Raw genomic sequence first — 24,708 nt, forward strand, 5'->3', positions numbered from 1 at the left:
TATATATATATTTGATGTGTTATCTTTGTACTATTTTCAACTACATATAAGGCTAGACTTACTGTACTGGGAAATCATTGCAGTCTATTTGTATTCATGTTATGCCATTATTACTGGATAATGTGAAACCAAAAATGCAGACTTGCAGATCGGGTTAATGAGCAAAAGGCAACGTTCATTAGGGGAAGCCAACAGAGCAAATGGCAAATGAAAACAGAATCCCAAAATCCAACCAGGGAAACTACTCAGGCGGATAAACAGGACAAACAGACATGTCAAAGACCTAAGGCAAACTGAGGCTTCAATACACACATGAGGTAATCAAGCGAAGTGGACACAGGAGGGTGACTGAAACATATCCATGATAGCGAGAGAGGGAATGTAAAACTCAATACTTGGCACACAAGACCCAGGCTACCAAAATAAAGCAGGAAATAATAGAAAAAACAGTGACAGTGACACAGAAGGGAAGGCCAAAAACAAATTAATAAATAAATGAAAAATAATAAAAGCCTACACAAAATTAATCCCTAAGCAAAATATTAACCGAAGCCCACTAACTGAAACCAAGAATTCATATTACAGATAATGATCAAGAATAAACTAACTAACTAACTAAGAACTGTAGTGGATTTTTGTATGACATGTATACTTATATATCTAATGTGGTGGATTTGTACCTATATATCTATCTGAATATATATATTCTAACTTTCATGTGGGGTTTTAGGCACGCGGTGACACACACAAACACACACACACGCCCACAAGTCATGCAGCACACTCATGAGGCATATCTTCACTGTCCTGTACACACACACACACACACACACTATAAACCTACACTGGAGTGTTTTATTTTTATGTTATGCATTTAACTCATATATTTGATGTAGTTAGGCCAAGTATTATTCACATTAATATCATAATTATCTTTTAAAAACTATGCTATTTGCTGTACTAATGTGTGACCTTTGACCATGTTGTGACCTATTGTCAGAGGGTAAAGCAAAGGGTTAACCTAGGGGTGTCACTTTGGACCGGGCGCTCAGCCAGCGCCAGGTGTGAACTCTGGCCGGCATTTGACCCTGCACCTGCTGCTCCTGGGTGCGTGGGAAAGTTACTCAGCAGCAGGAGGTGGGACTACTGGTACCTTTAAAAGGGGGCCGGGGACAGCCCTCTGGGCTTTTCCTGCTGTCTGTCCGTGGGGTTGGTCCCTACCTGCATGCGCTTACTGCGAACACCCTAGGGGAGCTTTGCTTTTCCTTCTGTTTTGCTGAGCTACACTGTTCAATAAAACAGCTGGCATAGAACTTTGCTCCTCTCCTGTAATTTTTGTGTTTTTGACTTTAATTGGAATTGGGAAGCTGAGATCCACCTATTGCTAATCTGAAGAATTACTCTCCATTGTGGCAACTACAGAACCCACTGGAGCATGAAATAATAATAAAAAAATACAAAAGATGCAAATCCATTAACATCATTATTATTAATAATAATATTAATAATTATTATTATTATTTCTTTTAGTTGCACTCAACTATCAGACAGAGGGGAGGATGATGCAGCTGAACAGAGCCAAGTTTATGGTGAATGGAGGTATTGGATATGTCCTCAAGCCTCCTCCAATGTGTAAAGGTACAGCAACAAACTCACTGCATGGACACAAATAAGTCAGCGTTTATAAATGATTATTTGCGAATAGCATTAACTGATAATTAAATCAGTGCCTATTTGTTTTTCTTCTTTCTCCAAGTCCCAGGATTATAGTACATTATACATTACATTGTACATTATAGTTGGAATGGAAACATACTGGAACATGTTAACTCAGTGTTCGTTGAAGAAAGCGTAATAAGAATTTAACTGTAAGCGATATTAACTAAAATTTTAGTTTTGCTAGAGCAATCAGAGGAAGAACTTTCTGATCATGTTACATAATTCAGCATAATGTTTGGGAACTCTGCTGTGTTTTTAACGTGCTGTAAGTTTGAGGTATCCTTCTCTTCATCCACCTCAGTTCATTAGAGAGATTTCATTTTACAGTACAGCGTTGTTTGCTTTATAATTATCTATCCAACTGGGATTTAGCTGCATGACATGAGAGAGGCACTGATGAATTTTTTAGCAGGCTTGCTTCAGATGTAGTTTGCAGTTCTGGTCCGTACAATTTCTTTACGGTTTACTAAATGTGTGCAGCATGAAAGCAAGTCATGGATTTTTTTTTTTGTATTTACTGCTGGAATTAATCAAAGTTGGTGCGCTGCTGTCTGTTATTCCCTCTAGGCACCTTCAACCCATTCAGTGATGATCCCCTTCCAGCTTATCCCAAGAAACAGCTCATTCTCAAGATCATTAGTGGACAGCAGTTGCCCAAACCGCCAGATTCCATGCTGGGGGACCGTGGAGAGGTAAAAACATACCAAAACACATGCACTGTTTCCACATTCTCCATCTGTCATCTCTTCTCTCCCCCTCTCTGTCTCTTGTTCTTACATGCTATTGCACACATTTGGACAATTATATTTGACTGTTTAGAGATATTCCAGTTGCTCTCTTTCTTAATATAGCCAGGGTCATAAAATGAAATACAATTCATTTTATTGCTTTTTCTCCTCCATCAGATTATTGATCCTTTTGTTGAAGTGGAAATAATCGGTTTGCCAGTTGACTGCTGCAAGGAACAGACCCGAGTTGTTGATGACAATGGTTAGACACACACAGACCATTATTGCACATTTCTGTACACTGACCTAACCTGAACTATATACAACGAGTATAAATTATGTATTATAATATTTTCTCATAACTGTTTTACATGCTTTTGTATTTTACTTTGAAGTTGTGTAAAAGGGATGAATGTGGAATATTTGTGTATTTGTGAGTTTTGTTTGCATATATTTTCTGTTTTACAGTGTTCATACTATAGAACAAAATGCATGTATGGCATGCAAAAAAGCAGATAGTCACAGCTCTTTTCACCTCTGTCATATTCTAGTAATCAATGGCATTGTTGTTAAAAACAGAGCAAACCAATGAAATAATGCCACAGATGTTAGATTTTACTCTGGGCTGTGAAGCACAGCCAGGATAAAAAATCAAATTAATTAATTACAGAAACAATGGAAGCAGAAAGGCGTGATCTTCGGGTATCACCTCAAACGTGACTCCACAGATGAGAGCACTCTGCAGGGGCAGGGAGAATGCGTCCTCTGGGAAAGGTTATGGAGCCTGGGAGCTCAACAGTATTATAAGATTAGTGTGAAATCCTACCTTTTCTCGACGGAAGTCTTGTGGTGTGTGGGTGTGTGCTTTAACAGCATACTAATGAAATGGATGATAATAATGATAATAAGCTTACTGTATATATATGTGTATTTTCTTCAGGTTTTAACCCAGTATGGGAGGAGACTCTGACCTTTACACTTCATATGGCTGAGGTGGCATTGGTGCGTTTTCTTGTCTGGGACCATGACCCGATTGGAAGGGACTTTATTGGTCAACGGACTGTTGCTTTCACCAGCCTGATGCCTGGTTTGTAAAGACTTTGCTTTACATATTGTTAAAAAAATTTACTTACTGCGCATGAATGACATAAACATAAGAGGGGACACTGTTTGTCACTGATGGCTAGAATCACTACAGTACTAGGATCATTTTCCTTTGTAGATTAGATGGTGATATTGCTAAAGGATATATCATCTCCTGGTTGTATTAGGTAAACCATGATTTCATGTAACTATATAGTGAAAAAAAAGTTATTTGTCAGGTTATCTTTTTATTCATTTCTAAATTTGAATCCATTTAAATTTGTTTTGAAATCCTGAAGATCACCTTGCATCATTTGATAATAGCTGTTATCTGTATTAAACACACTGTTTAGCTCACATGCTTTCTCCCTTCATCTCTAACCACAGGTTACAGACATGTTTACTTGGAAGGGCTAACTGAAGCTTCCATTTTTGTGCACGTGTCAGTGCATGATGTCTATGGGAAGGTAAGTGCCCTATACGCCTGGGGAATCCCCTTGTTAGCCTTTTTCATCAAGTGATTTTTTTTAACAGGTAAACAGGAAATTGCTTTTTTTTCCTCAACACACCAGTCCATTTAAGCTATGCTCAATACCTTTTCTTTCTAGTGGAGCCCTCTAGTGCTGAACCCCAGCTTTACCATAATGCACTTTCTAGGATCTAATAAGGTATACCCATTTACTAGGGTCTGTGTGGTGCTGCATGGAAAAGCAATGCATGATGCAAATGTGCAGTCTGGCTTATCTTCAGTGACTTTTTGTCTGTGATATTTCAATGACTGAGTCATGCAGTTTACTTACAAATTAAGTTTTCATTCAGATTTTATTTTTACCTGTTGTTGTCTTATTATGAGTGTACATGTAATTATTTTGAATGTAAGCATGTGTGCACAACCAAACAACAGCTTTTTGCATTTTGTTTGCTGTGGTGACTAAGGAGTAAGGGTGCCATCTATAGACAATGTTCATTAAAGCAGGTAGTTGTTAACTGCTCATATCCAGTACATGCCAAACCTCTCATCGTTTATGTAAAATTCCACATCATCATTTTAACTTCAAACTGAAATGTTGTAATGAATTTAGATTATTTTAGGTCGACACACTGGCTGATCAGGCATTACTTATACATTTTTCTTCTTGTTTGGCTCTTGTCCTCAGAGTAATCAGCTACGAGGTATCCGAGGTTTCTTTAACCGTTCTTCCAAGTCCTCCGTTGATACAAATTCCAGTGGTCCTCGAAAACGCTCCATCAGTGATCACCTCCTGCGACGCACGGCAAGTGCCCCGGCAAAGGGACGGAAGAAGACAAAGATGATGCTGTCAGAGTCAGTGGCTTCAATATCAGACCAAAAGAATGGCACAGGTGCAGCTGCTGCAGGAGGAGAGGGTGTGTCTGGGAAGGAAGGAGGGATGGAGAAACGTCTCCAGCCCCGAGCCCCACTTATTCACAGGCCGATCTCCATGCCCTTAGACAGACTTCTGCAAGGGCAGCTTTCCATCTGCTCCCCAGACAAAGAACAGCATGACATGGGTGCAGACACTGTTATTGGTGGGTATTTTCCATTCATCCTGCAGTCCAAGATGAAAATAAAAACAGGAATTATATAAATTATTGAGATGGTTTAAATACCATCATATGAAGAGCCTTGAAAGACTGTTTTTGTGACTTGGCACTATTGAATTAAAATTTAACTGAATTAAATATATTTGTAAGATTCGTGATGTAATATCGGATACTAACACATATCAGGCCACAGCAATCTGTGGCAACAACAACAGAGTCAAAATGTGAATCATTTAACTTTTTAATGCCTTTTTTAAGAACTACAGCATATTTCTAAACTATTATATTTTTGTGAATTTTACATGGAGTTGCCTTGATTTGCTTTGCAGATTAATGAATGTAAAATGTTTGCTGATTTCTCTCCCTTGCTTTACTTCATGCTACAAAACTCATGTACAGTAACCATGTGAACTGACAGACTACAGCCTATTCTTCATAATACCTTAACGTGCCTTTTCTGTCCCATCTTCATTTGTGTGTTTCCTTGTAGTAGAGAACTGACTAGGATATGCCTACAGGTAATCTAAAATACCTATTGTCTAAAGGTTGCATCGTTCAAAAACATACCAGTATTGCGTCCACCCAGTGTATTTTGTTGGAAAGTGGTCTGAGAAATATATTACTGTGCCATGTTATCCCATTTGACCATCTCCCTCCTGATCTGATCTTTGCAAACATGGATTCTTTCTTTATTTAAAACCTCCACCATCTTCTCCTTTCACAGTTGTACTTGGTGAACCATTCGTCTGTGTTTTGCTGTTGCCTTGTATTGGCTGGATTGTTAATTGTTGTCAGTGTTGGTCTGCTTGGTATTCAAAATCAGTTATTGTATATAAGCATCTCTTTATTAATCCCTTTGTTCATTTATCTGTGTCCACAGGATCCTGCCTTTTTGACAGGCCCAGGTCTTCCTCTGTTGACCTACTCATCGAATCATCACTTGCCACAGAATCAAACGCCCCTTCTCCCTCTAAGACATACAGAAACAAAGAATTTCACCAGTCAGAGACTTCTTATCTGGTTGTTGGTGTTGGAGAAGTGAGGAAGGAAGAAGACTATGCGAATTACCAGCCAGAAGACAACAAGTCCAAGATCATCTCCACAGGAACAGAGAAAAACTCTCTTGTATTGCCTGCAATGAATAGCCAGATGCAACTGGATAAACCAGAAACATCATCAAGTAGCACAACATTCACAGCTGCACCTTCAGTGTCTTCATCCTCCTCCTCTGTCCCCTCATCTGTGGCCCCTCTTTCCCCTGTCAACAGGTACTGTGATTTAAAGAGCCCCAGCTTTATGCATGACAGCACAATTTCCAGAATTATTGATGCTGTATCCTTAGGCAATGAGGAAGACACATGTGGCTCTGTTTCAGCTCTTATTGGTCAGTTTGAAAGCACTGTTGACCAAAACAGTTTCACATCTCGTGATATGATCCCGTCCCATCACTCAAACTTGAGGCCTACTACCCCTAAAACACTGGAAGAGTTCAGATCTCCTCTGAAAACCAGTGCAGATTCCCCCTACAAGAAAAATCCCACAAGTCCCCAGAAGGCAGTTCATAAAGCGAATAATGTAAATTGGGAAATCTGTTCACCTCACAAAACTACCCAACCTGCACCAGCCCTCATCTCCAGCCCAGAAACCACTGAGCTCGAGGAGGTCTATACCATTCTAGATGAGGAGGTTTTGTCGCCAGTATCAGTGTACAACCTGAAGAAACAGACAGTCCATGTTCAGGCAGACACTTTAAAGAGCACACCCTCAAGCAGTTTGGGGTCATCTCCAGCAAAGGTGGTTCAAGGACTGGGGAAAAGTCATAATATAGGCTGGGATTGTGTGGAAAGAAAAAGAGATGAGGAGATAGAGGAGAGGGTGTATGAAGAGGTGACTGATCCCCCAGGACCAATGAGTGAAACAGAACAAAATACTTCTAAAAGGTACATAGGCTCTTCTGTAAACGGTCACAGTTTTCACATTGCCCACGATTCATCTGGAAAGGTTTTTACAGAAGTGGAGTTAAATGTTGATGAGGATCCACTGGAGACGATGCTGACTTCCCCAAGACATTATGAGCTTGGGCTTATGAGTCCTATCAAACGCCAGGCTATTTATGAAAACCATGAGTCCACTCCTAGCTGCTTCCTACAAAAACAGCCTTCTTCATATTATGATTCCCAACAGCAGTACTCATCACGTTCCTCTCACGTTGCATTTTCACAGCATCATTCCCCCATGAATCAACCTTCTTATCAGCAGTTCAGTCACGATGAACACCATGACAATTCCCAGACTTCCCTCCACTATAGACTTTTTAACTCTAGACCCTCTAATCCCAGTCCAGTGCGTCAAAACAGCTACCCCATACCTCAGAGAAATTCCGAGGCCCTTAACCACACCAGAGACTTCAGCACTTCCTACCAGCAGAGGAGCTACAGTGGGAATCGTATCCTAAACATGTCTCATCAAGACAGGCTGGGGTATGAACAGCTGGAGAGGGAGCAAGCAGGATGTTACCAAAATGGTATTTGCTCTTCGGAAAGCCTCCATGATCAATCTGCTACATCTGTAAACAGCTGTAGAGACAGAGGCCTTTATTCCCCCTCTTCAGACTTTGAAGCAGTATACAGCCATCTGGACTATGACTGCATTATGTCCTCTCCAGCTCCACAGAACAGCCAGCTACACAACCAAAGTCAAACACAATCATTTGACCAACAGCAGTCATGGAACCAAAAGGTTTCTCAGATTAATTATAGGCACCAGCCACAGGCTGAAACCAGAACTACACGACAGTCTAGTTTAAAGCCGTTATCACCTCTTTCTCAGTCTGATACTATAGACTCCACAGCCCCCAGCCCATGCAAATCCAAATCCCTGGGAGACTTAACCTCTGAAGACATATCATGCAACTTTCAGAGCAAATACCACATTATTAGTCGCAGTTTCATCACGCCCCATATGAGGAAGCAAAAGAAGTCGGGCACCATAGAGGGAGTAACTTTCCAGTCACAGTCTTGTGATCCTCTTACCGAACAGCTACGTAAGCTGGTCAGTTTGGAGGGGGATGACAGTGATATTGATAGGCCCCAGTCTCCTCAGTTGCAAGCAAAATCCCCACTGTCACAGCCACAGGCACCAAGTTTAGCTCCTGTTGTGTCCAGGGATACAGATGATTCCCCTCCACCCCTAACACGTCGCCTATCCTCCCGTAGTCAAAGCCGTGTACGTCACATCAATAGCCGGGCTCGGGAAAGACAGCAAGAAGCTCTAAAACCTCGTTCAGGGGTGGTCATCAATAGCACTGCCGGCATTGGTGGGGTAGTATTAAGGAATAAACCAGCCTCACAGAATCCTCCAACGAACAGACACTCTACTGGTTCTTACATAGCAGGTTATCTTGGTCAGCTGGAGGACAGGGGACTTCCCGAAGGAGCTTGCACATCATTACGTTACGGAAATGGTGACCATTATGGAGATCGATACTATACTGATGACTCTCTTCCACCTGCAAACACAAGCCACTCAGTGTCTGAGCCCGAGGTCTACTTTCTGCTCAGACTCTAATTCTGATAACTTTACATGAAATTAAGAATCTGCCAGTGATTCTTGATTAACTTCAGTTATACCAAAAGTCTGGGGATCAATGAAATAAGCACTTGCCCTTGCTTGTTCTCATATTTGTTAACCCCAAGTTGAATAAATGTTTATTCTGGGCTGTTTTTAGAAAAGATAAAAGTGAAGCATCTCATATAATCCATGGTTGGATCTGACAGCATGAATTGCCTGTATGAAATGTCCACTATTTCAATAGTGAATGGTCTTTCTAGTCGGCTATGTATCGTCTGTATTCTGCTTAATGTGTAAATGTACTTGGGAACTTTGAGTCCCTCCAAACGGCTTCCTAGACTGATTGTACAGATACTTGTTATCTTTGTCTCTGTGATGTACTGTCCAAAATATGTACACTGACTATGAAGCAAAAAAAAAGAAGTATTGGCTGTTAAGCAGAGAGGGAATGTCTTTCTTTGTATCATTTGAATGTGTAGTAGTATCAAACAGCTACTTTGAATTGATGGGTTTCATCTTCATATCAAATGTAAGTCTTCCTTCTCTTTCCAGCGGTATTTCTTTATTTGTGTTGTGTGTAAATATTCCTGACATGATTTTTCATCTCAGATGAGTTTTAGTTGAGAATCAGTTCTAACTGTACATTTATGTTTGTGCATGTTACTTGTGAACATGTCAAGCATGACTATGCACCAATTTATAAAATAGGTGTTGCATTGACCAACCTTATTTGCACAGAACAAACGGTTGTATTGGATACAACAGAGGGCATAGGCTTGTTTGTATTGGGTGCAATACAGTACATAGACTTCTTTGCTTGGACTTGTTGCTCTTTTTGATTTGTAGAATTTGAAAATGTGATTGCAAATTAAGAAAAAATTGAGTTTAAAGGTTTTTATTTTTATAATTGCTTTGATACAGACTGCAAAAATGATCTTTTAGTTCTGTTCATTTTTATTTTGTATAACGTGATGGACTGAAAAGGCAGAGTGACAACTACACCGGGCCAAGCAGAGGAGAGGAGCGTAGTAAGACTGCAGTTTTGGTGGGTTTTTTCTTTTTTGTTTCAGTGTTGCACCATCTTTTTTCTTTGTATGGCTGCTCACTGAAGAACTATGAGCATTTTCTTATCAATGCAATAAAATTATGAGATATTTGGTTTCAACAAATGACACGTTTTTTTTTCTGCATAGTAACAGATAATCAATCAAGAATGCGGCTGAAGCTCAAAATCGATTCATTGTAAGACATAAACAGCTTCTTCTTTCCCCATATGCCACCTAAAACATAATGGGATGTAATTGCTCATGAAATGACTGTGTAATACAGCTGACAAATGATACACCTGTTGCTCTGGGTACACAACTCCCACAGTACAGACGTCCAGGAAAATATGAGAGAAAAGAGGCATACAGCTGGATAGTTTGAATGTTTTTTGATTAATTCAACTTTAGGCTCATTAAGATAAGATTGGAGCCAAGACTTTGCTTTTCTACCCTAAGGCTCAGTATCTTGGTCGCCTTAGTTCATCCACACAATACCAAACATCACAACATCTATAACAGTGGCTGTAAACTTTGCTTTCCAAATGGAATATTAAAGTTACAAGCCACCTAAAAGCAAGAGACAGTGAAAATTGCCTTAATTATAAAGCTAATTTAAGGGTTTTAGAAATGCTATGAGACGTTATGTTATTTTTCTTATGTCAGCATAATACACATGATCTACTCTTTAGGTACACCTTGCTAGCACCAGCCTCAGAGGATGGATACACTGTCATAAAAGGATGGACATGGTTAGCAATAAAAGGTAAACTGTGGCGTTGAAATGATGCTTAGTTGGTGCTAAGGGACCAAAGGTGTGCTAGGACAATATTCCCCACACCATTAAACCACCAGCAGCAGCCTGAACACCTGACAGAAGGCACAATGAAGCCATGCTTTCATGTCGTTTATGTCAAGTTGTTATTACTGCAGCTGATATCGAGTCATCAGAACAACATTATTTACATTTTGTAATTCAATTTTCCCAAAGGAACTGCTGCTTACTGGATAGTTTCTCTTTTTCAGATCATTCTTTGTAAACCCTACAGATGATTGTGTGCAGATTGTAGTAGATCAGCAGTTTCTCATACTATCCTCTCCAATGCTTACAACCATGGCAAGTTTCTTAAATCACTTTTTGAACTTCAGCAGACTGCCTTAAATGTATGTGCTTGGCTAGTTGGATATTTTTATTAACAAGTAGTTGAACAGCCATACCTAATGAAGTGGCTGGTGAGTGTATATGTACATAGTCTATAGAATTCTGGTCAGTAGCTGGTTTTGCCAGCTACATACATCAAAAAGTAAAGAAAAAGTAAAAAGAATTAAGACTCAATTAGAAAAATCACCAGATGAAAGATTTTAAGGGCAGCTGGGAACTCGATCCAAACGAGGATAAATAGTTTTCTAGTTATTTTTTTGGTTAACTCCTGCGCTACACTGACCACAGATTATATAGAAAAAATATTCACCCATCTTATTTTACACTTTACTGTAATTTCACTTGAGTTTGAATCATCTATAATAATGTAATGTTGAGAATTTGAGAACACATAATAAAACAACTATTAAACAAGTTAAGGTGTTGCACTGGAATTCTGGAAATAACTGGAAATCTTTCTGACAAATAAGGTTTTCACAAGAATTTGCAGATGTTCATTCCTTGTATTTAAAAGCTCTACTTATTATTATTATTATTATTATTATTATTATTATTATTATTATTATTATTATTATTATTATTATTATTATTACAGTATTTTGATATTTTGTGTTGCATTGACAGTTCTGCAAACACCAATACTTTTGAGCCATCTGATACTGCAGATAAATAAAATAAAATAAAATAGTTCAGATGTGAACAAGTCTGGATGAACCTTGTACACTAAATACATTTCTGTTCCTGTAAGCAAAAATGATACAGCATTTCTAAAATATTATTTTGAACCTGCAAATAGCAGGGGAATAGTATTTTAATAGTAATTGTAGTAATAGTAGCAATCTTGACAAAACCATGGACCAGGAACCATACTGTACTCTCATACACACACCCACCACTGCCAACTTCACGCATGCTAATTACTTGTTATCATTCAAGTGTTTTTCCACTATTACTCTGGAGAGAAGTCATTTTATTTTAGCTCCTGCTTGAGTCATCAGTTTTACTTCCTTTCAAAATGCTTCCCACCTGTTATAAATACCCACATCAACACCTGACATGTGCAGAGAGGGAGGAAGATATGTGTTGGTCGAGATAGTGGGGACTTTGTAACCAGGTGAAATCATGTTTTTGTTTAAAATGCCCTTTCTTCTTGAAGAACCCAGATGAAGCCCTAAAGGATTTAATTTAATTTTTTTATTTAGTAAAAGTGTATTTGACTTAGTTTACAGGTTTGATGAAACTGTTTTGTGCTGAATTGTGTTTTACATTTACTAGATTTACTGTAATTATGATTCATGAATTTTCTGACATTCATGTGTGACATATCCAGAATGGCTGCTTCCACATTTTGGCTCCCCTTGCATCCCACTAAGTGGCTCTCCTCAGCCCTCTCCCTGCTGCTTGTCAGCATAATGGGTAAACCAGTGGGACTGCAGGGGGTGCAGGTGACGGTGTGCTCCCAGTTGGGTGCGCCAAGCAACAGGGGTGTCTTCCAGGATGGAGATGTGATTATCGGTGGACTCTTTAGTTTGCATTACATACCTTCAGCTGTAGAACAGGTCTACACCAGACTGCCACATTATGAACCTTGTACTGGGTAAAACTTACTCAAAGCATGTTTGTTTGTTTGCTGCAATATGTATCATTTCATATTATGAAATCATATCCTGTAACCTTACCTTTCACAGGTTGTTTAATTCACTATGATTTTTTTTCCTCCTGTGGTCTCAGTTTAGAATTACAAGCACTAAAATATATGTATGCTATGGCATTTGCTGTGGAGGAAGTAAATCAAAACAGCGCTCTGCTACCAGGAATAAAACTAGGTTATCATATACTTGATAGCTGTGGCCGGTACCCCTGGGCTCTGCAAAGTGCTCTCTCACTGGTTGGAGGAGACAGACACAACTGCAATTTAACAGCCTCTACACTTTATTCTGAAGCTTATGAACAACCTGGAGAGACAGCAGGTTTGATTTGAAGTGTCATGAAGTTAAAATTTGCAAAGTTCATGTAAAACAACAAGTAATATGATCCTATGACTGTGTAAAGATGCTGTTTTTATTTATTTATTTATCTAATCATCAGGTGTTCAGCCTGTTCCTTTACTCATTGGAGGTCATGCATCTACAACAGGAGTGATACTGTCCAGGATCCTAGGGCCTCTCTCTGTACCAGTGGTAAGTTTTTATAATGGGAAAAACAACTGATGATAATATTGTATAGTCATCTTTGAACAGCTAATATGTTTCGTAAGTTGTAAAAAACTGATATTTGTGTGGCTCACAGATCAGCTACTTGGCTAGCTGCCCCTGTCTTAGTGACAGGTCCAACTTTCCTAACTTCTTCAGAACAATCCCCAGTGATATTTACCAAGCTCGAACCATGGCACAGCTGGCCATACGCCTCAACTGGACTTGGATTGGAGCTGTGCTTGCGAACAATGATTATGGTCAAATGGCAATACAGGTGTATGTTTTGCTATTATGCTGTAAATTGCTGAATAAAATCTTTGTGTCCATCTTATATAATAAAAGATAACATAGTGGTTGTTTTGACCTATTTCAGGTATTTCAGGAAGAGATTAAGGGGAAAAGGGTGTGTTTAGAATTCATTGAGACTGTCCACAGAGAAACTATTGTGAGTGATGCCAGACGGGTGGCGCTTACGATCCAGTCTTCAACTGCAACTGTGATTCTGATCTTTTGCTGGTATACAGATGTACAGAAAATATTTGTGGAACTTGCCAAGAGAAATGTGAGCAAAATATATTGACACTAGTAGAACAGGAGTTCATCAGTAAACACAAACTTGTGTTCTGAAAAATAAAACCACAGTTTTTTATTGCAAACTTTCCTTATTTTGATATTTCCTTAGGTGACTGGCAGACAGTTTCTGGCCAGTGAGGCCTGGAGTACCAGTGACGATCTTCTCCAAGATATTACCATCTCTAAGGTGGCAAGTGGGGTTCTTGGTGTTGCCATTCGGAGTTCAACAATACCTGGATTTGAAAATTATCTAAAAAAGTTGAGCCCATCTCATTATCCTAATGATGACTTTTTGAGAGAATTTTGGGAAAAGGAGTTTGGATGCAGTGTTGTGAATGCCTCACACAATATTTCTACTTCATCCCATGTGAAAAAAGCTTCTCTACCACCCTGCAGTGGGATAGAGTCCATAAATGAAGTGCAGCATTTCTTTAGCGACATCACCCAGCTAAGAGTGGCGTATAATGTCTACCTTGCTGTTTATGCTGCAGCCCACGCCCTTCACAGCCTACTCTCCTGCCCCAGTGGAAACATCCCCCCTCAAAACAACCTCTCTTCTTGTTCCTCTCCAAAACACATCAGAACTGTAGAGGTGATCATAATTATCACTGTGTGAGCTATTAAACACGAGTGCTGGACTTAAAGATTGAATACTATAAAGCACTTTCATTAAGGCTTTTTATATTCTCAATACTGTGCTTTCAGTTATTGCAACACTTAAACACAGTGAATCTCACAACACCACAAGGAGAAGTGCTTTATTTCCAAGGAGGTGACCCCCCAGCAAAGTATGACCTTGTGAACTGGCAGAACACACCCAAGGGGACGCTAAAACTTGTTGTTGTCGGTCATGTAGATGGTTTTGACCTCCACCTTAATGAGTCAGCTATTCAGTGGAGCACAGGATCAAATCAGGTAGTCAGATTAACAAACTGCCATAAGGTTACTGATAAATTTGCTGCAGAAAGTAGTGTTCTTGTCAATTTTTATAAGATTATGGCATGTGTCTTGTGGTTTTTATTTAGGTGCCTGATTCAGTGTGCAGTAAAAGCTGTCCCCCAGGTACATGGATGGCAGATAGGAAAGGGGAACCTGTCTGTTGTTTTGACTGTTTCCCATGTGCTGAAGGGGAGATTAGCAATAAAACTGGTAAGAAAATGTAAGCAGAGTTCTGGGGTAGTGTTTACCCTGACCCTTGTCTACTTTTAGTTCATCTGCACTTTTTATTTTCCTGTTGTCAATCTGCTATTCCTCACTTCTTTACCAGATTCACTTCAGTGTGAGCAGTGTCCGTCTGAGTTCTGGTCTAATGCTGAAAGAATTGCCTGCATCCCTCGCCAGCTGGACTTTCTTTCCTTTAATGAAACTTTGGGCATTACTCTCACGACAGCAGCTGTGTCTGGTGTCACTGTGACAACCGCTGTCTTTGTCGTGTTTCTTTTCTACCGTCAAACACCTATGGTGAGGTCTTTGACAAAATGTGAAATAGAGTTTAAAGTATTGATTCATTGTTTCATATTTATTTATTTTTTCTCATATCCAGGTACGAGCCAACAATTCAGAGCTGAGCTTCCTCCTTCTTCTGTCGCTCAAGCTCTGCTTCCTGTGCTCGCTTGTGTTCATTGGCCGCCCGTCAGTCTGGTCCTGCCGGTTCCAGCAAGCTGCATTTGGGATCAGCTTTGTGCTTTGTGTTTCTTGCCTCCTGGTAAAAACCATTGTGGTTCTGGCTGTTTTCCGCTCAGCTCGGCCTGGTGCTGAAACTTTAATGAAGTGGTTTGGCCCTGGGCAACAGAGAGGAAGTGTCTGCTTCTTTACCTGTATACAGGTGCACATATTCCTGTATTGATGACATAATGAGAATGTTTGCTAATAGTGTCCGTTCTCTATAGTGGCTCACAATCTGTTAGCTGTCTCATCTACAAATAAAGTAAATTAATGTACAAATAAAGTAAATTAATGTACAAATAAAGGACATTAATGTACAAATAAGGTACATTAAAAAATGTGGGCAACAACAGTGGAGTAAGAACATTTAAATATTACTTTTGGGCATGATTTTTACAGTAAAATTTCACTGGAAATCCCATGCTTCATTATAATAATAATTTTTTAAATAATAATAACTTTGAGGTTTGTTTGTTCTCCATACAGGTTATCATCTGCGTTATATGGCTGTCTCTCAGTCCCCCCAGGCCTCAAAGTGATCTTGGTTTTCAAGGGTCAAAGGTCACCTTGGAGTGCACCATGGAGTCTGTTGTGGGCTTCTCACTTGTCCTAGGCTACATTGGCCTGCTGGCCTGTACTTGCCTCCTCTTGGCGTTTCTTGCTCGTAAACTTCCAGACAACTTCAATGAGGCCAAACTCATCACCTTCAGCATGCTGATTTTCTGCGCTGTTTGGGTGGCCTTTGTGCCTGCTTACATTAGCTCTCCAGGGAAGTATGTTGTTGCTGTGGAAGTTTTTGCAATACTTGCCTCTAGCTATGGTTTACTGCTTTGCATTTTTGCCCCCAAATGTTTCATTATTCTTTTGAGGCCTGAGAAGAACACAAAGAAACATCTTATGGCTCGATAGTTTTTTTTTCTTATTCGAATGTGAGTGTAGAATTCTTTTTACATTTGTCTTTTATTAATAACTGAATTGAATTAGAAAAAGTAGTGGTGTTCTACTGTTAGTAAATAATAGAGGAGAGAATCCAATATAAATGCAATTATGTGTTCTGTATCAATGTATTTAGTGGTTCTTTTTTGCCGAGTTTTGATTAAAACCTGCACCAAAACCAAGTAAAATGCTCCACTTTGTTTGTTCCTGGCCATTTTTAGTTTTTTTGTTTTTTCATTATGCCATCCACATAAACTGATTTAAATTCAGTGAGAACTGATTGCTTTTGTAACTTACTAATATGTTATGTTAATAATAAATTGAGAGTTCAGGACAACTTATCACAACCATTATACACCAGTTTAAAGACAACAGGCCAACCCAAAACACTTATAGATATCAAATACTCAAAGATGTGCTGAGGCAACTTATGATATCATTCGGTAGTAAATAAATAAAATGGCATTGGACTTTGATAATGGAAGATACACACTCCATACAGAGAGGACTGATCTGTCAGGCAGATCACATATCTCAATATCTTATATATTATAAATATATACCACAATCAAAGTTCATGATAAATAGGTAGATGTCACATACACAAGTAACTTTAAAGATGGAGTAATATGTAGGTTTTGCTAAAACTGCATGTACCAAGTAATGGCCAGCAGATGGTAGTGTCATACCATTTATTGGTACTCTGATCCTTCCTCTGGTTGCTTTGAAAGTAATGTACAATAACTCGCCTTTGGCTTACATACAGCACTCTTATCACAGTGCAAACAGGCTTTTCTTTGACCCAAAGAAATTTGTCTCAGTCCAAATACAATTTGCAATAACAATACAACAAAGTTAATGGATTGCACTGTTAGTCCATGTTTTATTTTTAAAGGTAATTTTGGGGTTAACTGTGTTTCTACTCGCATCTCTCTCTCATCACCGTATGTCACTTTTGACTCTGTGTATTTTAGTCACTGACATCTGCCACTTCCTGTAAACCATTTTGAATAGACAGTATGTTTTATGTGTGGCACAGAATAATGATTTGAGGTTGGTACATTAACCACCCTACAACTATTCACAGCCGTGTTTTAGACGAGAGCCTACGCCGTTCATGTATATTGGCGTAAGGGCACTCTCTGCAGGTCATTTTCAGATAATTTCCTCTCTGAGTGGATTCTTTACAGTGCCATTTCTGAGACAGGGGCAATCTGCAGGGGCTTTTTCATGAACAGGTTCCTTCCCAATCAACAATTTTTCATTTGCATGTAAAGCTGAAAAGCTGGATGTAATTTCCGTTTGAATTTGTTGCCATGACCTTGAACGTGTTATATGAAACTACTCTATGCTTTTATACTTAAAGAAAAGAAAACAAGTCTGTTTAATAATAATAAGGAATTCTGAATATCACTTTGTCCATTTATAATAATAATAAATAAGCAAAACCGTAATAATATTTTAATCTATTGTTACTGCATCCATTTACATTAATCATTTAGAGGCCAAATAGAAGTAGAGGCCGTGTCATTTCTTGCCATGTTTAAGCCATGTTCCACTTTCTTTTATTTAATTGTGAAATTCCTATACATACTGCAGGCTGTTTACACCTTAGTGCAGATGATTGCCAGCAGTGAAACCTAATGAAAGGGTCATAGTGACCTGGAGTACAAATTGTTTGGAGCTTCTCTTCCTTTTTCCACTAATGTATAAATATCTCAAATTACGATGTCCTCCTATATGAGTGACCAAAATGCTCTTCGAAATGCTGATTTTCAGCCAAACTATTCTATTTTTTATTTTTTATTTTTTTAAGTGTCCTACATGATTTTTTTTCAATTCATTTCTACTTCTACTCAACTTCTATTTCAAGACACTTTATATTATGAGGTGAAAAAGCTACAAAAAGAAAAAAAAAGAAAATCTTAGTGATCAGATGACCCTTTTGAACAACCATTTGTCAACAGTGGGAAGAAAAAAAATCTCCTTTTAGCAGGAAGAAACCTCTGGCAGAACCAGGATCAGGGAGGGGCAGCCATCTGCCACTACTAGCTGGGGGTGAGGAGAGGGGGACAAGACAAAAGACAAGAGGAAGAGAGCCAGATAATAATAATGATTAAGCGCAAAGTAGGTATAAACAGAGAGAATGAAAAGACGTGACTGAAGAAGAAATATTTATTACGGGAAACCCCCATCAAAGACCTGTTGCAGCACAAGAGAATTAAGGGTCACCTGATCTACACCTGTTATAAAGCAAAGTTTTAAGCCTAATCTTAAAAGTGCAGAGGGTATCTGTTTACCTGAAGCAAAACCTGAAGGTGGTTTCAAAGAGGGGCCTGAAAGCTGAAGGCTCTGCTTACCATTTTACGTTTAAATACCCTAGGAATGACAAATAAATCAGCAGTCTGAGGGCAAAGAAGTATAAGAATGGCCCTGATTATTCATGACCCTGTATATGAATAATGTGCCATGTTTTCTGAAAAACCATAAAACACAGCACAATGCAATAAAAATTACCTCACAGCTTCCTTGGCACTCTGTACATGACCCTTTTAATAGGACTTAACTCCATGGGAAATAACACGCAAAACATGGTTTGCTGGTGCAATCTGTCAGTGAAAAAAGAAAAGGATTAAAGCTTCAACTATAGATCAGATTCAAACAATTTAATCAAACGTTTTTCCTTTGTGAATCCTTTTTTGTTTTGCATTGTATAATTCTTTTCAAATAAGAAGTGCAAGCTCATTTGGATTATGATAATCATATGTGTGGTACATGTGAACAAGCACCTATATAACTGAATAAAATGGACTGACAACTATATAAAACTTTTCTAGTCATACTGACAACTCACACTGCTATGACACAACCTGCACTGTTTGCACACTTGCCTGCATGTAGATATAAAAGTATCTATTCTGAAGGACAAATCATTGGTGGTTCACACTTGAATATGTGGATTGAAATTTAATTTAAAACAGCCCAAACCCAATTTAACACAATAGATCTCCCAGGGTAAATACAGGGATATTTTTTACACATACTTGTCACTGAGCATGACCAAGTTGCATGGATTTATAATGTTTTATTGCTCCTGGTGGTACAGCTTATTGCATTTTTGTATTACTATTGTTTCCTATTTTGGAGTCAAATCACATGTTAACTTATCTAATCATAACTGATTAGATTTATGTGAACAGCTCACATCTGTACACAGTCAGGAATAGTCACTGAATAGGCATCCCTGTCTTTGTCACTGTTGTGTGAACTCATGGATGCAAAACTCACCAGAGCTGCAGCAGTCTTGTGACAGATGTAGCTGCAAATCTCACCGTCAGCTGGTAGCGATTAAGTGTCAACACTATGGCCTCCTTCCAAAATACAAGATACCAGATCTGGCTCTCTCAGCTCCAGGTGTAGGGGAAGACCTGAACTCATTGCTTGGTTATATTTGTTAACATCTGTCAGGTTTTCAGTCTAGTGCAAATTTGATATTTTAGCAGGTCAAATATGCTGTTTCTTATTCCCCGGAGACATGGGGGTGCCTCTGCAAAGCATTGGGCATCCCGGCTTAAGTGCCAAATGTTGAGTTAGAGTCAAATGTAGCTTGTAAAACTGTTGCTGCAAAAATCTCTGAAGATTTTCAGGCTTTCATCACCACGTGGTTTCCATTAACACTGTTGGCTATTATTTGCAATATTTTCATCAACCTAAATAATACAGTGAAATAGCTCCATTTCTATTACAAAACATTTCTATTATAAAAACAACCTTTTGAATGGGTGTGGTCTGTGTGTTTTTTTTTCCGTTGTTATTGAGTTCAAATTAAATCTTCTAAACCTGGTCAACAAAATGTTTCCAAGGAAAATCTATTGGTCTACGTAGTCACCGCCCTCCAGGTAAATACTCCAGTTTCTGCAGCACACAGCAGTCACCCTCAGTGATGTTTTGCTCATCTTGTTTACTGCTTTAAATATCAGCCTTATAGCTCTTATAAATACCTAGAACAACATCTTTGTTTTGCAGAGCAAGAGACAGGTATGTCAGTTCAGATATCTTGCCAGCTTTTAGTGGAAGCTATCTTTGTTGTCATATTGTCTTGAAATGTTTTCCTTCAGCAGTAAACATCCAGGAACAAGTATTTTTCTTACTTTATAAAGAAAAATATAATACAATTAGGTATTTCGGGAACTGTTTAACCTTAGCAATACAGATTTTTTTTTTTTTGCAAATTTTATAAATGTATGATACACCATTGAGAAGTTATTTTAATATGATATGCATATTTGAAATATCCAGAACAGCTCTGTCCATGTCCTGGGCCAAATGGATCTTCATTCTTTGGTCCTGCACTGCTCCATCCCTGCTCCTTGTAGGGCTTGTGGGCAGGCAGCTGGGGCTCCAGGTGGGGGTGCAGGTGGTTCAGACGGTGACCTGTTCTCGGTGGGGTACACCTGGAGACCAGGGTTTATTTGAAGATGGAGATGTAGTTATTGGTGGGCTCTTTAATCTTCATTACAATCCTCCAGCTATAAACTATGACTTCACTCAGCTGCCCTACAACAAAACCTGTACTGGGTAAATCTATATGCATTTTTTTACTCTTATAACTGTACAATTTCAATGCATTTTGGAAAAACAGGAAAAAAACAGAAGATGAACTCTATTATTTTTATTTCTGTCTTTTCTATTCCAAATGCAGTCAATTATTTTCTTTCCATTCTTGTTAATAATATCATGATATATGAATATCACCTAGTAATTAATCTACAAACTGTTACAGTGCAACAGTTTCATAAAAAAACTTCATAATTGTTCCTAATGTTGTACTTTTTTCTTTTATCCTGGGTTCCCAGGGTGCAAAATCTTCCATTGCAGTACATCTATGCTATGGTGTTTGCAGTGGAGGAAATAAATCATAGTACAAACTTGTTACCAGGTATAAAACTGGGCTACCACATCCGTGATAACTGTGGCCTCCCACAGTGGGCTTCGCAGGCAGCACTGTCGCTGGTTGGTGGAGACAGCACTAACTGTAACACAACAGCCCTGCAGTCTGGTTATGGACAAGAAAGAGGTAATAAATCTAGTTTTCCAGTAAATCAAGTATTATTAATTTTCTTTAAACTCTAACTTTATCTGACTGTATTTTCCAATGTCATCAGGTGATAAGCCCATTCCTTTGATCATTGGCTGCTCCTCATCTGCAACAACTCAGACAGTCGCCAGAATCCTGGGGCCTCTCTCTGTACCTTTAGTGAGTTGTACTACATATATATATATATATATATATATATATATATATATATATATATATATATATATATATATATATATATATATATATATATATATATGTACAATGTACATGTTTTTTTTCACCCACAAATCTATAAATGAACGTGATACAACTTACTTACTCTTACTCTGACTGATCATAGTGCACGAGTAATGCATTAATTTACTCTTGCTGAAAAAACAAAACTACGAAGACTCTAGCAACACAGCTATATAGTAGAACCCTGTGTTAAATTTACTATATATTTCAGTATATTTATATGTATATATATTTATGGGTGAGTATGATTTTTTTTTGTCTTTCAGATTAGTTATACAGCTAGCTGTCCCTGTCTGAGTGATAGAAGTCAATATCCTAATTTCTTCAGGACCATGGCCAGTGATATTTACCAAGCCAGGGCTTTTGCCCAACTTGCCATACATTTCAATTGGACCTGGATTGGAGCAGTGATAGTAGATAATGATTATGGGCATGTTGCATTAAAGGTGGTTTATCTGCGATTTTATCTTTGCAAGAAATCTTCACAACTGTTTGACACAAATCTAAAGGTTCTATGCTTTTTAATGTACATTTCAGATATTTGAGGAAGCGATTCAGGGAGCTGAGGTGTGTCTGGCATTTGTAGAGACTCTTCAAAGGGAAAGTATTGTGAATGATGCCAGACGAGCAGCACTCACAATTCAGGCCTCAGCTGCAAGGGTGATTTTGATCTTCACGTGGTATACAGATGTGTTGGAATTATTCCTGCAGCTTGACAAGTTAAATGTGAGAAACTATAATAAAATTCATAATGCAAGACAGAACTGAGTTTTGTAACAGAATATTTTTTTCCTTTTATTCTGACTTTGTCCTTTTGCTCACTAGGTTACTAACAGGCAGTTTCTGGCCAGTGAGGCTTGGAGCACCAGTGGGGATCTGCTCCAAAATCCAGTTACAAGCAAAGTGGCAGCTGGTGTTTTTGGTGTGGCCATTCGAAGTTTAACTATACCTGGATTTGGAAATTATATCAGAAGTTTGAATCCATCTCATCGTCCTCATGATGAGTTCTTAAGAGAATTTTGGGAAAAGGAGTTTAAATGTAGTCCTGGTTTCACATCTGTCTCTTCATATGCTTCTAAACCCTGCAGTGGTACAGAAACCCTGGAAAAAGTACAGAATCACTTTACTGACACCTCCCAGCTAAGAGTGACATACAATGTCTACCTTGCAGTTTATGCTGCAGCACACGCCCTTCACAGCTTACTCTCCTGCCCATACACAGACAGCAATTCTGAAAATGAAAACTCCACTTGCTCCTTTCCAACAGATATTAAACCCATAGAGGTTAGTAACATTGCTTTCACTCCAAAATTTCCATGTACACCGTTTTTCAAAAGCTACATTTGCAGTCGGGACATTAAGAATTTACAATTCCACATAAAATCAGACTAGTACTTTCTACTAAAACACTGAATAGTTACTGAATATTTACTCTTTCAACATTTCCAGCTCTTGCAGCATGTGGCCAAAGTAAACTTCACCACACCACAGGGTGAACAGCTTTATTTCCAAGGCGCTGACATCCATGCAAAGTATGACCTTCTTAACTGGCAGAACACTGGTGAGGGCCCAGCAAAATTTGTTTTGATTGGTCGTGTGGATGGGTTTGACCTCCACCTTAATGAGTCAGCTGTTCAGTGGACAACAGGATCCAATCAGGTAGCTAAAATAGGAGAATTAAAATGTTTTGTGGGCCATAATACATTGTATACATGAGAATAGGATTTTATTTTGCTGTTGTTTAGGTCCCCGTTTCAGTGTGCAGTGAAAGATGCCCCCCAGGTACACGGATGGCAACCAGAAAAGGTCAACCTGTCTGCTGTTTTGACTGTATCCCATGTGCTGATGGGGAGATTAGCAATACAACTGGTGAGGAAGATATAATTTCCTCACAAGCATTTAATCTATTCAGTACTCCAATTTTAATTCATCAGTCTTTTATTATATCATAATCCTGGCTTTAATAGTTTCAGCACATCTACGCTTTACTGTATGTATTTTCTTCTCCCAGGTTCCCCTCACTGTGACCGATGTCCATCCGAGTTCTGGTCTAATGCTGAAAGAACTGCCTGCATCCCCCGCCAGCTGGATTTTCTTTCTTTCAATGAAACCTTAGGAATTACCCTGACTGCAGTAGCTGTTTCTGGTCTCACTGTGACAACAGCTGTGTTTGTGGTATTCCTTCACTATCGTCAAACACCTATGGTGAGAATGCATATCTGTGTAACAGAGACACTGTACAGTTTTGAGAAAAGTTTCCAAAACATTAAGCATATAGGAATCGTTTGAAAAAATACACAGAAACTGATAATAATGATATTCCAAATCTCATGTTAAGGTCCGGGCCAACAACTCAGAGTTGAGCTTTCTGCTTCTTGTGTCAATCAAGCTCTGCTTCCTGTGCTCGCTCGTGTTCATTGGTCGTCCATCAGACTGGTCTTGTCGTTTCCAGCAGGCAGCTTTCGGGATCAGCTTTGTGCTTTGTGTTTCCTGCCTCAAAGTCAAGACCATTGTGGTTCTGGCAGCGTTTCGCTCAGCTCGGCCTGGTGCTGAAGCCTTGATGAAGTGGTTTGGTCCAGGCCAACAGAGAGGAAGTGTCTTCTTCTTCACCTGTGTGCAGGTGTGACATGCACTTTTTGAAACCATAAACTATTACTCTTAATGGGATTACAGAAATTAACTTGATTTTGTACAATGCTTCTCCATAAAGGTTATCATCTGCATTATTTGGCTATCAATCAGCCCCCCTGTTCCCAAATCTGACCTGGATGTCCCAGGGCTAAAAGTTACTCTGAAGTGTGCCACTGCCTCTGTGGTGGGTTTCTCTCTGGTACTTGGCTACATTGGACTACTGGGCTGCACCAGTTTCCTCTTGGCTTTTCTTGCCAGAAAACTTCCAGACAACTTTAACGAGGCCAAACTGATCACCTTCAGCATGCTGATTTTCTGTGCTGTTTGGGTGGCTTTTGTTCCTGCCTATGTCAGTTCTCCTGGAAAATATGCAGTTGCTGTTGAGATTTTTGCCATCCTTGCCTCTAGCTATGGTTTGCTGTTCTGCATATTTGCTCCAAAGTGCTTCATCATTCTTTTGAGGCCTGAGAAAAACACTAAAAAACATCTGATGGGTAGATAG

General features: G+C 39.0%; 3 protein-coding genes across 4 annotated transcripts in view; all 3 read left to right on the top strand.

Moving 5' to 3' along the window:
- The window catches only part of plch1 (phospholipase C, eta 1), a 71,347-nt gene extending 61,526 nt beyond the window's left edge, over positions 1–9,821 (top strand). For both annotated transcript variants that reach the window (XM_039598071.1, XM_039598070.1), the window contains exons 17-23: positions 1,531–1,638; positions 2,287–2,411; positions 2,625–2,709; positions 3,388–3,534; positions 3,918–3,997; positions 4,688–5,078; positions 5,974–9,821. In XM_039598071.1, coding sequence (XP_039454005.1) covers positions 1,531–1,638; positions 2,287–2,411; positions 2,625–2,709; positions 3,388–3,534; positions 3,918–3,997; positions 4,688–5,078; positions 5,974–8,660 — 3,623 coding nt within the window. In that variant the 3' untranslated portion in view covers positions 8,661–9,821. The remainder of the gene's footprint in view (positions 1–1,530; positions 1,639–2,286; positions 2,412–2,624; positions 2,710–3,387; positions 3,535–3,917; positions 3,998–4,687; positions 5,079–5,973) is intronic.
- Positions 9,822–12,280: 2,459 nt separating this feature from the next.
- Positions 12,281–16,210, top strand: LOC116336383 (extracellular calcium-sensing receptor-like). Its single transcript, XM_039622345.1, has 12 exons — positions 12,281–12,465; positions 12,600–12,838; positions 12,957–13,048; positions 13,158–13,337; positions 13,437–13,625; positions 13,746–13,967; positions 14,043–14,228; positions 14,342–14,551; positions 14,662–14,785; positions 14,904–15,097; positions 15,180–15,461; positions 15,788–16,210. Exons 1-12 carry the CDS (start codon positions 12,281–12,283, stop codon positions 16,208–16,210), a joined length of 2,526 nt encoding a protein of 841 aa, XP_039478279.1.
- A 4,339-nt stretch (positions 16,211–20,549) lies between these two features.
- Positions 20,550–24,708, top strand: LOC116336390 (extracellular calcium-sensing receptor-like). The gene is made up of 11 exons (XM_031760260.2): positions 20,550–20,815; positions 21,094–21,326; positions 21,403–21,494; positions 21,842–22,021; positions 22,113–22,301; positions 22,401–22,859; positions 23,025–23,234; positions 23,321–23,444; positions 23,587–23,780; positions 23,914–24,195; positions 24,286–24,708. The coding sequence occupies exons 1-11, from the start codon at positions 20,550–20,552 to the stop codon at positions 24,706–24,708; spliced, it is 2,652 nt and encodes an 883-aa protein (XP_031616120.2).

This window comes from Oreochromis aureus, linkage group 14 (assembly GCF_013358895.1).
Source record: "Oreochromis aureus strain Israel breed Guangdong linkage group 14, ZZ_aureus, whole genome shotgun sequence".
NCBI classification, from domain to species: Eukaryota; Metazoa; Chordata; class Actinopteri; order Cichliformes; family Cichlidae; genus Oreochromis; species Oreochromis aureus.

What these genes read in the sequence shown, in the direction of transcription:
- LOC116336390 (XM_031760260.2), top strand. Translation starts at nt 20,550, where the DNA reads ATGTCCTGGGCCAAATGGATCTTCATTCTTTGGTCCTGCACTGCTCCA. An exon ending in TACAACAAAACCTGTACTGG is followed by an intron (nt 20,816 to 21,093) that starts GTAAATCTATAT and finishes CTGGGTTCCCAG; the next exon opens with GGTGCAAAATCTTCCATTGC. An exon ending in CAGATATTAAACCCATAGAG is followed by an intron (nt 22,860 to 23,024) that starts GTTAGTAACATT and finishes CAACATTTCCAG; the next exon opens with CTCTTGCAGCATGTGGCCAA.
- LOC116336383 (XM_039622345.1), top strand. Translation starts at nt 12,281, where the DNA reads ATGGGTAAACCAGTGGGACTGCAGGGGGTGCAGGTGACGGTGTGCTCC. An exon ending in CATTATGAACCTTGTACTGG is followed by an intron (nt 12,466 to 12,599) that starts GTAAAACTTACT and finishes CTGTGGTCTCAG; the next exon opens with TTTAGAATTACAAGCACTAA. An exon ending in GCTTCTTTACCTGTATACAG is followed by an intron (nt 15,462 to 15,787) that starts GTGCACATATTC and finishes TTCTCCATACAG; the next exon opens with GTTATCATCTGCGTTATATG.